Below are 12,361 nucleotides of genomic sequence, written 5' to 3'. Positions count from 1 at the left end.
TTTAGTCTTTCCTACAGGACATGTGCTCCAGCCATTTGATCCTCTTCACGGCCCTCCTTTGGACCCTCTGCAGTCTGTCTGTCTTTCTTTGAATTGTGGGGATCAGAACTGGACATAGTACTCCAGGTGCGGCCTGGCAAGAGCTGAATGCAGTGGGATGATCGCATCTCTTATCTCTGCTAGCAATGCCCCTGTGGATGCAGCCCAGCATGCAGTTCGCCTTTGCTGCTGCAGTGTTGCACTGCTCACAGTCAGTTTGTCCACCAGGACCCCCAGGTCCCTTTCAGGAAGGCTGTTCCTAGCCTATACTGGGCTCCTTGGTCATCCTGACCCAGAGGCAGGACTTTGCACTTGTCTTCGTTAAACTTGACTGTTCTTGCTAGCTCATTCTTCTAGCCTGTCCAGGTCTCTCTGTAAGATGGCTCTCCCTTCCTGATGCATTCATCTCACCACTCAGTTTGGTAACACCAGCAAACTTGGTGAGGGTGCTTTCAATCCCATCATCCGGATCATTTGTGAAGATAAACAGTGTGGGGCCCCGTATCGATCCCTAGAGGATCCTACTATCCGACAGGCTGCCGCCTGAGTAAAAACCATTGATCACCACCCTCTGAGTGTGGCCTGTTGGCCAGTTTTCTACTCATCTTGCAGACCACCCGTCCAGTCTGTATCTTGCCAGTTTGTTCAGGAGAAGGCTGTGGGAAACAGTGCTGAATGCTTTGCTGAAGTCCAGGTAAATAACATCCACTGCTCTCCCCGGGCCAACTGAAAGTGTTACTTTGATATACAAGGTGATCAGGCTAGTCAGGCACGATCTGCCTTTGGTGTAGGCTTTTCCCAACCATCTGCTTCATTTGGCTTATAATAGTTTCAGTGAGGACTCTTCCATTACTTTCCCAGGGACTGAAGTAAAACTAATAGGCCTGGAGTTCCCTGGGTCCTCTTTTGGGCCCTTCTTGTAGACAGGTATGACATTTGCCCTCTTCCAGTTGTCAGAGATATCCCCTGATCTCCATTACTTTTCAAGTATTACAGATAGCAGCCTTGCAACAACATCAGCCACTTCTCTTAACATCATGGAGTGGATTTTGTCCTGGCCCACAGACTGAGCTGGGTTGAGCCCTTGCAAGAGGCCACAGCCCAGCCCTTCCTCCACCACTGGTGGGTCAACATGTGCCTTGCCATAGCTACTTGATCCTGTGATCTGGGGTCCAGCTGTGCCAGCAGACAGAGGCAAAGAAGGTACCGAGAATCTCTGCCTTATTGGCATTATTAGTAACTTGCTTCTCTGCCTTGTTTGGCAACTGGCTTATGTACGTCTTCCCTGTGCTTCTGCTTACTGCTCACGTATCTGAGGAACCCTTTCTTGTTGTTCTTGACATCTTTGGCCAATTTCAGTTCTAGCTGATCCTCAGCCTTCCTCACTGCATCTCTGCATGTCCCACCAAGGTTCCTGTAGTCCTCGATGGCTATTTGGCTGCCCTTCTACAGCTGGTATGCTTCTTTTTGCTTTTAACCATGCCCAAAAGCTCATTGTTAAGCCAGACTTCATCCTGAGCTAACAAGTTCAGCCCTCAGGACTTATTAGAATGGGCTCAGCACCATGGTAATATTTGGGCTCAGTCCTATGCTAGCACTGAGAAATGTTTTTGATCACAGTTGCTCCTTACCCCAACACTTTCAGATGTGTTTAGAGTCTATCACAGAACCCCATAGCTACACTGAGTAATATTACCCGTGTATATGCAACACAGAATAAAAGAACCCAACTGTTAAGAACATTGACTCATGAAATGGAATTTCAAGATACCTGCAACTGTGTTATGCCCTTGCAGAGGTTCTTATTCCTTCTGCAGAGACTATTAATGAAGGAGGTGTTCAGCTGATAGTTTTAAGGAAATTTTAAGAAACTGGCATCAAATTTGGTTTTCCTTAAAAAAGGCCCTCTCCACTTCTGAGTCAATCTCAAGCTACTCTGGTGCAAAAATAACCCCAAATACATGAAAAAAAATCTTACCCTAAATTTATATTTTGTACTACGCCTCAAATTCTTCACTGTGTAGGTAAGATCGTCACCATCATATTTTGGCTTGAAACCATATCCCTGCAGAATTAAACAGGATTACTTGAAACATTGTATTTGCAGACCAGACCATGTAGCATACTTCATACAAATAAATCACTTTTTCAGACTGTAATTATTATGCTCCTCTGACAAAGTAGTAAGTGCACCTTCATTGTGTAAACACAAGAGGGTTTTTTGGAGAGGAGGGAAATTAATTTACCATTCTCCAATCAGAAGAGAAAAGAAAAGTAAAGAAAAACATATACAGCGTCAACAGAAACTATAGTTAACAAACTCAAAGGGTAGAACAGGACTCATTTTAAAACAAAGGTGGTGCGGCTGAAATGACATCTAGAGGGACCACACTTCATGATGCAATTACTTTGATCCAGCTCTTATAAGACTTAACTTTCACACACAAATTCACAAAGTTAAAAGTAATTTAAAAGTCTCTGCAGGATTGGGGCTTAATAACATTAATAACAATTACTGTCACAATGAAAAGGAGAAAGCTATGTGGCTTAGTCACAGCAATGACAAGACATTAGCTTCATTTCAGAAAATAGAGTTCCTTGTAGAATATTCTAGCAAAAGTAATCGTTGTTACACTTAATACAATAATGTATCAAACACATATTACAGTCTCTTTTCTTATTGAGAATAAGTATTCTAAACTTACTGAGTTCTCATCCTCCATCTCTAATATATACGAGATTCCTTCATCTGATGGTGTTCCTGAGGGTTTTGTCCACTGTAGGGATAACCAAGTAACTCCAGCATTAATCAGCAAAGGACTTGCTGGTGTGGTTGGGGCAGTGCCTGAGGTATGATACAGGACTTCTTCACTAAAACCACTGTTTAAAACAGACAGTATGTAAACTAACTAGACACAATAATTAATATCTCGTAAAACATAATTCTTACTAAACACAGCTATGACAGTTTCTTGGACACGTGCACAGCTGGAAATTGCAAGCTGGTACATGCAAACAACTTAACTTGCCCATAAGTCTGTCAGTAACAAAACATCTGAACAACGTTAACATGTTCATAATTGAAAGAATTCTTTGTATGCTGTAATTAGAATGTTTTGCTAACCAAAATATTTTGCTTTTTCATATTAAGTCATTATTCTAAAACAGTAGAGCTCTATATGCAATAATGTACTAATACCACAGCGTCCTTCCTATTCTAAGTGAAAACATGAAGACATAAAATTATATATGGGAAGACTTCAAAAAAACTTTTGCTTCCCAGGCAGCAATTACTTGCTTCAGGTATACTGTGAAGTACTAGTTTCTCTAGTGATTCAGAAAGTAACAGAGTAATAGCCTCATTCAATGCTAAGTTACTTTAAGAGCTGACAATATGAAAGTCTTATTGCGGAACAAATGAAGTAGAGTTTGCACCTCTGAATCTCCTAACACAACTGTTAACCTTATCTGATAACGTTTAGATATGCCTTGAAGTGAAAATACAAATAAGTTACATAAAAAAGACCTACTGTGAAACAGAGGGATGCAAAAGTCAGTAACTATGCTTGCACAGATGGTCTGACATGTATCCAGCTAGACTCTAAAAAACACCCACCTGTTCTCAGCTGGCATTTATTTAGAGATTTGCTGCTTCTACATCAGATCTGAAGAAACACTTACAGGACTTACAGGTTTAAGAGCTTAGTCTAGTTTTTTTAACTGTATGAAACTAACATCAAAGATGTAATTTTAAACTAAAAGCTAGGCATTTCCTAAACAAGCATCAGGAAGCCCTGAAAACAAAATTCTCTGTATGGCTTAAACAACAATACCAGTTAAATATCTCCTGTGTCGGGACTTGACTTTCCTGAAAAATCTCAATATAAAGATACCTCAAACTTCACTTTCTCTCTTACCCAACTTATATTATAACAACACACATGTTGTAAATTTTGGTCTGCTCTAAAGTCTTTTTGGCCTTAAAAAAAAAAAAAAAAAAGAATTGAAAGAATCTTACAGACCACACCTTATCAACTATGTCAATAACACCCAACACAGACACACAGACTGTGTGGACATGCAGCCTGTGAAAAAGATTGTGAAGCAGGAAGTGAAAAAGTGCAACACAAGAGAAAACTTCTTCAATTTGAGGGGAATAGTAATTTTTGTCTTGTAAAAAGTCACAAGCAAGAAAATCTCTGAAATGAAGATGATGTGATACCTACAATATATCTACTAAAAAAATATTTCAGTATTATTTAAGTAGGCTAGAGAAAGCATGAAGAGAGGCTAGACAAAAACTAAGCCTATCTCTATTCACAGCAAAATATTGAAGGAGTCACCTCACAAGCAAATACAAGGTAAAAAAAACCTCGGCCCTTAAAAAGATTCAATCTCTTTACTTGATTGAACCACTCCAAAACACACCGAAACCAACTAAAAGAGTTCCAGTGATACCCACATTTGAAAGACTCTTAAACAATTCACTTAGGAGTACAATAATGATGTATATTTTTTCAACAGATTTTATTTTTCCGGTTTCCTTTAGCCACTCTTACATGTGTGGTTTGAATTAAATTTAAAAATGAGTAACTCACAGATAAAATACCTGTAAAATCATTTAGACAAAATTCTGTCTCCAGATGCCCAAGGTTCTCAACATTCTTCATAAGGAGTAATTAGGCTCTCTACCCTAATAAATATTATTTCAAGAGACTTCTTAATTAAATAATACCATAAAGACAATAAAGTACATCTTTACAAGGCTATGAAATATTGATTTAAAAAAATCTATTCAGCGTGATTAGTTTAAGAAGGGTACTTAACTGATCAGTGTCTTCTACCAGCTTGCACTGCAGGAATCTGTAATATCTGCAGGTATTCCTAGAGGGTGCATTTACACTCATAAAAGGGGAACGGGAAGGGAGCCCAGGCACTGAACTCTGCTTAACTTCCAGCTCACTCCCCGCCTTTAGTTTTTTCAACAGTTCCAACTAAGTCTCATCAAGACAAAGTCCAGGAGCAACTCAGAGAATAATTCATTCCAGAAACATCATCCAGAAGGCAGTAACATAATAAAGACTGTGTCGGAGCACACCAAAAGTCGTTCTAGCCCACTATAGTGTCCTCCGACAGTGGCCCAAAGCAGGTGCCTAAGGAAAGACACAGAAACAGGCACTACACGCAACGCGCTCCCTGAGTACTCTCCAAAGCCTCCCAACACACGCCTCATCTCCTGAGCCAGCTGTAGTTTTCGCATACTTAATAGTCTGCAGAAGATTTTTTCTGCCCAGTATGAACTACAAGCCCAGGTCTAGCTCCCTATTCTTTACGCCATCCTTCAACACCGTCCAAGCAGGCGCTGTTCTCTCAAGCAACTCCTTGTGCCAGCTGAAGGACACACAACACATATCCTCTATTTTATGCTATAAAAACACCGCTCTGGTGACCTGCAGCAAAATGCTCATCATAGTTCAAACACTGAATGAAAAGAACAAATGCAAAACAGCAATTTTAGGTTTGCGGCTAGAGAAGCTTGTTTTTATGCCACATAGGACCTCAAGGTCCAAGTGCTACTAGGTAGTGTGGACACTGGCAGTCTGCTCTAGAGATGATGAGCCTTGGTAGTCTCACTATTAGCCAGGTTTATCACTTTGCCTGAATGAAGACCAAGAAGCATTCCCAAGAACTAACGCACCCAGTAGTGCGAGCATAACTTGAGAAACCATTAATTTGTTCCCCCCACCCACCCCCACGTTGTCACTTATATCCTCTACTGAAGTCAGATGTCTTTAATTCAAAAATTCAAAACAAAGTCTGGTGCTCTAACTTCGGAAAAGTAGCAATTAAAAGTAAGAGCCACATATCCTAAGGATTCATAATAAGCTCTAGAACTTCCAACGAATTCAGTGATATGGTCATGTCATATTCTGTCCATTTCCCAGGGTAACAGGAGACTAAGAGACACCCTAGATAAAAGGACATATCCAAATAATGGGACATGGCAAAGAGCACAATGCAGATACACCTACAGGTGGCAGTGGGGTTCTGCCAGACTTAACTTCCTGCTCCAGCAGTTACTGATACCTCTTTACACTGTCATCATTACAACTCTAAATTTAAGAAGGGCTGATAAGCCCTGGAAAACTGCTACACCAGCTTCGGAAACTAACCTTAGGTCTAGCACCCTGTCAAACCTCCCTGGAACCAAGAGCAGCAGAGAGCATGGTACGAGGTACCCTCTGGTCAGCACTGTAGCATTTAAACTATTCAATTCTGGCCCTTTGGCCAAGTTGCTTGTCTTTTAGCATGATACCCAGAATTTTAGAAGTGCTTATTACATCAGACACAAAAGCCACAATTGCACTGAATGTGTGAGTCTCTACAGCGTAGTGCTTAGCCAAAAATTCTATCACAAGTACAAGCGGTAGGAAAGACGTCCAAGGTAGCAACTTCAGCGGTCAACGTAAGTCTACAAAGGCTGAAGCTAAAAACCAGCACAGCCTGAGCTGATTTCACGTGAGAGCAGCCGGGTGGTCTGTGCCGCGCTTGTGCTCCCTGTTCGAGGGGCATCGTGTACACATGTCTGAGCAAGCTGTGCAGGAAATGAGGCTAAGTCTGGCAGAAGTAGCTGTATTATCTGCTTCTAAGAGGGGCTGAGATTTGTAGCATTTATATGGTTAAGTATGCACATACGTAGCGCTTGCAGTACGTAGCCATAGCATGCCTGGACAAAACACGTTATGCTGGGAATCGCGGAATAGCTGAGGTTGGAAGGGATCTCTGGAGGTCATCTTGTCCAACCTCCCCTGCTCAAGCAGGGTCAAGTGATTCATAGTACACGGGTAATCTGCAAATCGAATAATCCAATCACATACTGTGAAATAACTGTGCAGTTGGACTAGATGATCATTGTAGGTCTCTTCCAGCTGAATTATTCTATATTTCATTTTATTCCAGTTGGATAAAAGACTTTATTCTTTAAATGCCATTATGTTTTTCTTAAATAAGCACAGACATACATGCATATGCATTCCGTATTTATGTATATAATAGCAGTATTTACCTCATTCCCATGTCATTTTTGGCTGCTAGCCTAAAGGTGTATCCCATTGCTGGTGATAGTTTAGTAATCCTGTACTGCTTCTGTTGGCCATAATAACACTGGCAAAACTCTCCATTTCCTTTTCCCTAAAAAGGAATAAGTTAATCACATTATTCACCCTATTATATATGCATCCACCAATTAAAGTAACACACAAACATGAAGTAAACTCATTTTTTGAAATGAAACCTAACTCAAGAATCTTCCATGCAGTGAGGAAGTAGAATATGGAACTTATATTGTACATATATTGAATTAGAGGCTTTTTTCCTTCCTTTCCATTTCCCAGTTCTACAGGGTTGGAATAAAAAAGCCATGAAGCTTCTGCAGCTCTACCATCTCAGGATAGCTGTCCAGGTAGGGACTGGAAAATGCTTGTGGGGGTACTGTAGATCCACCCCCTTTGTACAAAAGAAAGGCTGTTACAGGAAAATGATCCTTCAGTGTCAGCTCTTGAAAGAAGTATTGGACTACAAGTGAAAAAGCCACTATTAAGAGTGGCAGAATCATGTAATTAAGAACCTATTATTTTATATTCCCCAAGAAAAAAATTGGGCAATAATCGTATTTTCGTAATTGCTTCAGAATTATGTACTTGTCACATGCCTTTAGACAGAAGTCATAATATTCACACAACTTGATGTGCAGAGTCACATATAACTGCTTTTTTTAAACCCGACAAAATTAAAAATAAAATAGAATAACTTGCTTACTTCATCCCATTCTAAAAGGTAACTGTGGATTTTAGAACCATTATCGCAAGATGCCTGCAACAGGAAAAGAAGAAAATTAGAGCTCTAACTGGATACAAGACCACTTAAGGAAAAAATGCATGTATGGGTCAAATCCCGACAAGATCAGTGGAGGGCAAATGATGCTCCCCTTATATGATCATTTCACCTGCCAAGACAGTCCTAGTTCAGTCTGCATCCAATGAATGCTTGTATCATACTTATGGTTTTGGTTTTTAATTTAAACCTTGAAAAAGTATTCTGGCAGCAGTATAAAATGCTACAGTATTTTTCTGAGCAGCTAGATTGCAGTTCTGTCAAATCTCAGTCTTTCCAGACCACTTCATTTGCTTTGCACAAACAAGCCTATGTTCAATGACAGAGAAGGGAATCGGTTCCACAGTACGGTAGGGGACTGGAACTCAGTAACTTTATCTACAAAGGCTCCTTCCTTTTCTGAGAATCCTTCTCTTTTTACTGAAGTCCACATTTAACCCAGTATATCTATTTCCAGTCATGGAACTGCGACTGAAATTAGTATGTTTGACAAAAATTTTCCATTTTAATGAAGTGGCATTTTATTGTTAAATCCAAAACAATTCTGAAGAGTTTAAAATATTTATCTTCATGGCTGTTAAGCAATTCTTACCTTCCACTGCAGAGTAAGAGAATTTTTGGTCCGATTAGTTATCCTGGGCAGATTTGGAGTATCAGGTTCACAACTTGTTGTGGTAAAACTCTCTGCTTCTGAAGGGCTCCCCTTTACACAGTTGCATTCTACTTGGACTCTGAAGTGGAAAAGGGCCAATAACATTTTGCTTCAAATTCTGTATGTACAGTTTCCAAAGAAAACTAAGTATTCAGAATTAAGTTACTGCCTTGCTACCTCATTATTAAAATATCACTGTTATAAGTAAATAACTGCTGGAAGCATCTTGGTCAACAGAAGTAATGCGAAAGAAAAGAGTCCTTTACTTTGGATGTACATCATTACCATCAGTCAGCTTTAGTCTCACAATTACATTTGAAATATGTCTGTTACTTGCTGTGCTTTGGTTGGGGAATAATGGTAACATCTTGCAGGCTCATTATCTGTTGCAGACCTAATTGATATTATGAATAACTCTTCTCCTGCAAGAGCTGTCGTCAGATAAGCACAATGAAGCTGTTGATGTATTTTCAGAGTATCCTCTGCACTCCTTCAAGGCCTTGCTGAGTCTGGTCACCCTGTCCTTTCCTTTAGGAAGGCTATGAATTAACCCCCCATGTACTTCAGAAGAGTCAATTCTTGCTTCTGTCTCACAGAAAAATGGTTTGTTTTTCTAACAGCTTGTCTCCAAAAGGAAATACAGGATTATCTTCTGGCCTCCCCCTGCCCCCCAAGCTGCGTAACTATGCCTTGTCTCTTCCTTGGGTGAACAGGCACATTACTTTCTTCTGATTCATCTGTTCCTTTGAAGGAAAAAAACCAAAAACCAAACCCACCTTTCCTCTTATCACTGGTGTAAGACCTGGGTTGCCTGCTTATGAAGATGCAAAAGTCTTTATATGCTCCTGTTGCACGAACAGCGATTAACAGGAAATTTGGCTTTGTAGATTTTGTGAACAGGGAGAGGGAGACATTTGAACAGCGACTGATATTGCACACAAAGTTGTCTGTACTTGCATACAGCTACAAATATGTAATTTGTCAGTTACCTTCACAGTTTAGTATTTCTGGTCTTCACTGATTTTGGGCAGTGTTTGCACTGGCAGAATTCTGTTTAGGAAGAGCTTAGATGGCTAAGCCACCTATTCCCAGGTATTGTCTACAATGACCAGAATTAAGCAAGAAAGAATCTGGATGCAGCCTGATAAAAAAGGACTTACATAGGGAAAAAACCAGTCCTAGGCTCTGACCCTTATGCTTCATGCGTTTTCAACCTAAACATCGTTGGGTAAAGTGCATAAACACTACTAAAAATAGGAACAAAATCACAGAGGAACACCCGCATATGTAAGAGCTTTGAGTGAATTTACCATTCATCCTTCTGAACCTGTGCTGCAGGCCATGTGGGGGCCCAAATTAAATGAGGGCTGTGATAAGAACAGACACTTTAAAGGAAGGGAGTGGAAGGGACCTTTAAAGGTCATCTAGTGCAACCCCCCCCTGCAGTGAGCAGGGACATCTTCCACTGGATCAGCTTGCTCAAACCTGGCCCTGAACACTGCCAGGGATGGGGCATCCGCGGCTTCCCTGGGCAACCTGTTCCAGTGCCTCAGCACCCTCACAGTGAAGAACTTCTTCCTTACATCTAATCTAAACCTACCCTCTTTCAGTTTAAAGCCATTACCCCATGTCCTATCACTACATGCCCTTGTAAAAAGTCCCTCTCTGGCTTTCCTGTAGTCCCCCTTTAGGTACTGGGGGGCTGCTGTAAGGTCTCCCTGGAGCCTTCTCTTCTCCAGGCTGGACAACCCCAACTCTCTCAGCCTTTCTCCACAGCAGAGTTGCTCCAGCCCTCTGATGGTTTTTGTGTCCCCCTCCGGACCCGCTCCAACAGGTCCACGTCTGTCCCGTGCTGAGGACCCCAGAGCTGGACGCAGGACCGCAGGTGGGCTCTCAGCCGATGGGAGCAGAGGGGCAGAATCCCCTCCCTCGACCTGCTGCCCACACCGCTTGGGATGCAGCCCAGGACATGGTCAGCTAACTGTCTTCCTAGTAGCTGGTACAGTGCTATGTTTTGAGTTCAGCATGCGAAGAATGTTGATAACACTGATGTTTTCAGTTGTTGCTCAGTATTGTTGCTTCACCTGACTGCCATGACTTTTCAAATATCATGGAGAGTGGCTTGGCAGCTACATCAGCCAATTCCCGCAGGACTCTGGGATGGATCTCGTCAGGTCCCACAGACTTATATATGTTCAGGTTCCTCAGGTGGTCACAAACCTGGTCTTGTCTTACAGTGGGAGGGACTTTGCTCTCCCAGTCCCCATCTTGAGGTCCATCCACTTGAGAGGTGTGGGAAGAGAAGTTACCAGTGAAGACTGAGGCAAAAAAGTTGTTGAGTACCTCAGCCTTCCCCTCATCCAGTTTGCCAGTCTTGCTCATCAGGGGCAGTACGCTTTCTTTGACCTTCCCTTTCTGGCTGACATACCCATGGAAGCCCTTCTCATTATTCTTTGTATCCCTTGCCAAGTTCAGCTCCAGATGACTCTCTAGTATTTAAAAAAGGAGGCAAGAACGCCAACTACCTACATCTTTCCAATCCTATGCTGTTTCTTCAATATGACATAGCAAAGCAGCAGATTCTGCTGGAAGGGTAGAATTACATTGAGCTACAAGCATATTTAGTAACGCTTATAGGGTCAGATTCACTGATCTGCTGGAGCATAAGTCACCTTATGCAAAAGCAGCATAAGGTGACTTTCAGGTGGCCAGCAGCAAGCACCTTCCTGTGTAAGGTACCTTCCTCTGCTGCTTGTGGAAAATTTGAGAGAAAGCAAGCAGCGCCTGAACCTGGCTAAAAGGACAGAAATAGGTCACCGTGCTGGTATGAATGAAAGAGCATGGATGTTGGATGGGGGCACGGCAATCTTCCCTTATGTTTTCCAAAATGGACTGAGTGGTCAGCTAAGCCAAAAATGTTGATTTGTGACTCAAAGGAGGGTGAGAAGTGGTAGAGACAATCTCTGAAGACTTATGCAAATACACAGATACAATGTAACTTTTAAAACATTTCCACTGAATTTAACAATTATAAAAGGAGATACTCACTTTGCATGGTAATCAGTTGCTGGCCTGAGATCATTTACAGTAACTTTATTTTCTTCTCCACTGGAAAGAGACACGATTTGGTTTAAGAGACTGTTTCAGAATCCCATACATTTATAAAAAGACACATATCACCTAACCCTTTCATCTAACGCTCATTCTAAGAAATGTATACGCTAACAGTTTGTCTCTGTTGCTAAATACAGTAAAATGTAAATGCATTTATCTTCGAATTTTAGGGGCTTCTTGTGTTTGATTCCTGTTCTTTTGCCTGGTTGTTTTGGTTTTTTTTGTTGTTGTTGTTCTGTTTATTTGTTTCTTAAAGAATAATTATTTTCCTCTTAGTAAGACCAGCTGCACGTGTACACATATATGTTATTACACAAAAAACATCAAAGTACTGGGGCCTACAGAAGCTCAGTTCAGCCTTGGCCTTGCAAAAACAATTATCTAAAACTGTACATGACTGCATATACCTACTTGTTAGAGCCTAGTAAACAGAAAAGACACCTAAGTAACATCTATTAGTCTTCTTTTGCTGACATCAGTTTATGTTAGCAAAGCTCCTTTCTTTTCCTCTAGTTTCTAGGACAGGGAGATCCAACTCATGATTCATGTACTGCTCCTAAGAAATCAATGGAAGATGACTAAGATAAAATAGCTAGATACAAAGATTTATAATTATTAGAGAGCTCTACACCCTTAATGGCAAATTTTACTGTTCTATTTCTC

The 12,361-nt window shown here is 41.1% G+C and overlaps 1 protein-coding gene across 9 annotated transcripts in view; it reads right to left on the bottom strand.

Annotated features, from left to right (window-relative positions):
- Positions 1 to 12,361, bottom strand: part of FNDC3A (fibronectin type III domain containing 3A) — a 123,440-nt gene that overhangs the window by 23,060 nt on the left and 88,019 nt on the right. For all 9 annotated transcript variants that reach the window (XM_049815938.1, XM_049815942.1, XM_049815944.1 and 6 more), the window contains 6 exons: positions 11,633 to 11,692; positions 8,525 to 8,663; positions 7,858 to 7,911; positions 7,106 to 7,230; positions 2,745 to 2,919; positions 2,018 to 2,104 (listed from right to left, as the gene is read on the bottom strand). In XM_049815938.1, the coding sequence (XP_049671895.1) occupies positions 2,018 to 2,104; positions 2,745 to 2,919; positions 7,106 to 7,230; positions 7,858 to 7,911; positions 8,525 to 8,663; positions 11,633 to 11,692 (640 nt within the window). The remainder of the gene's footprint in view (positions 1 to 2,017; positions 2,105 to 2,744; positions 2,920 to 7,105; positions 7,231 to 7,857; positions 7,912 to 8,524; positions 8,664 to 11,632; positions 11,693 to 12,361) is intronic.

This window comes from Accipiter gentilis, chromosome 13, assembly GCF_929443795.1.
Source record: "Accipiter gentilis chromosome 13, bAccGen1.1, whole genome shotgun sequence".
Taxonomy (NCBI): Eukaryota; Metazoa; Chordata; class Aves; order Accipitriformes; family Accipitridae; genus Astur; species Astur gentilis.
Note: the sequence above shows the minus strand (reverse complement) of the source record. Positions and strands in the feature narration are given on the sequence as shown.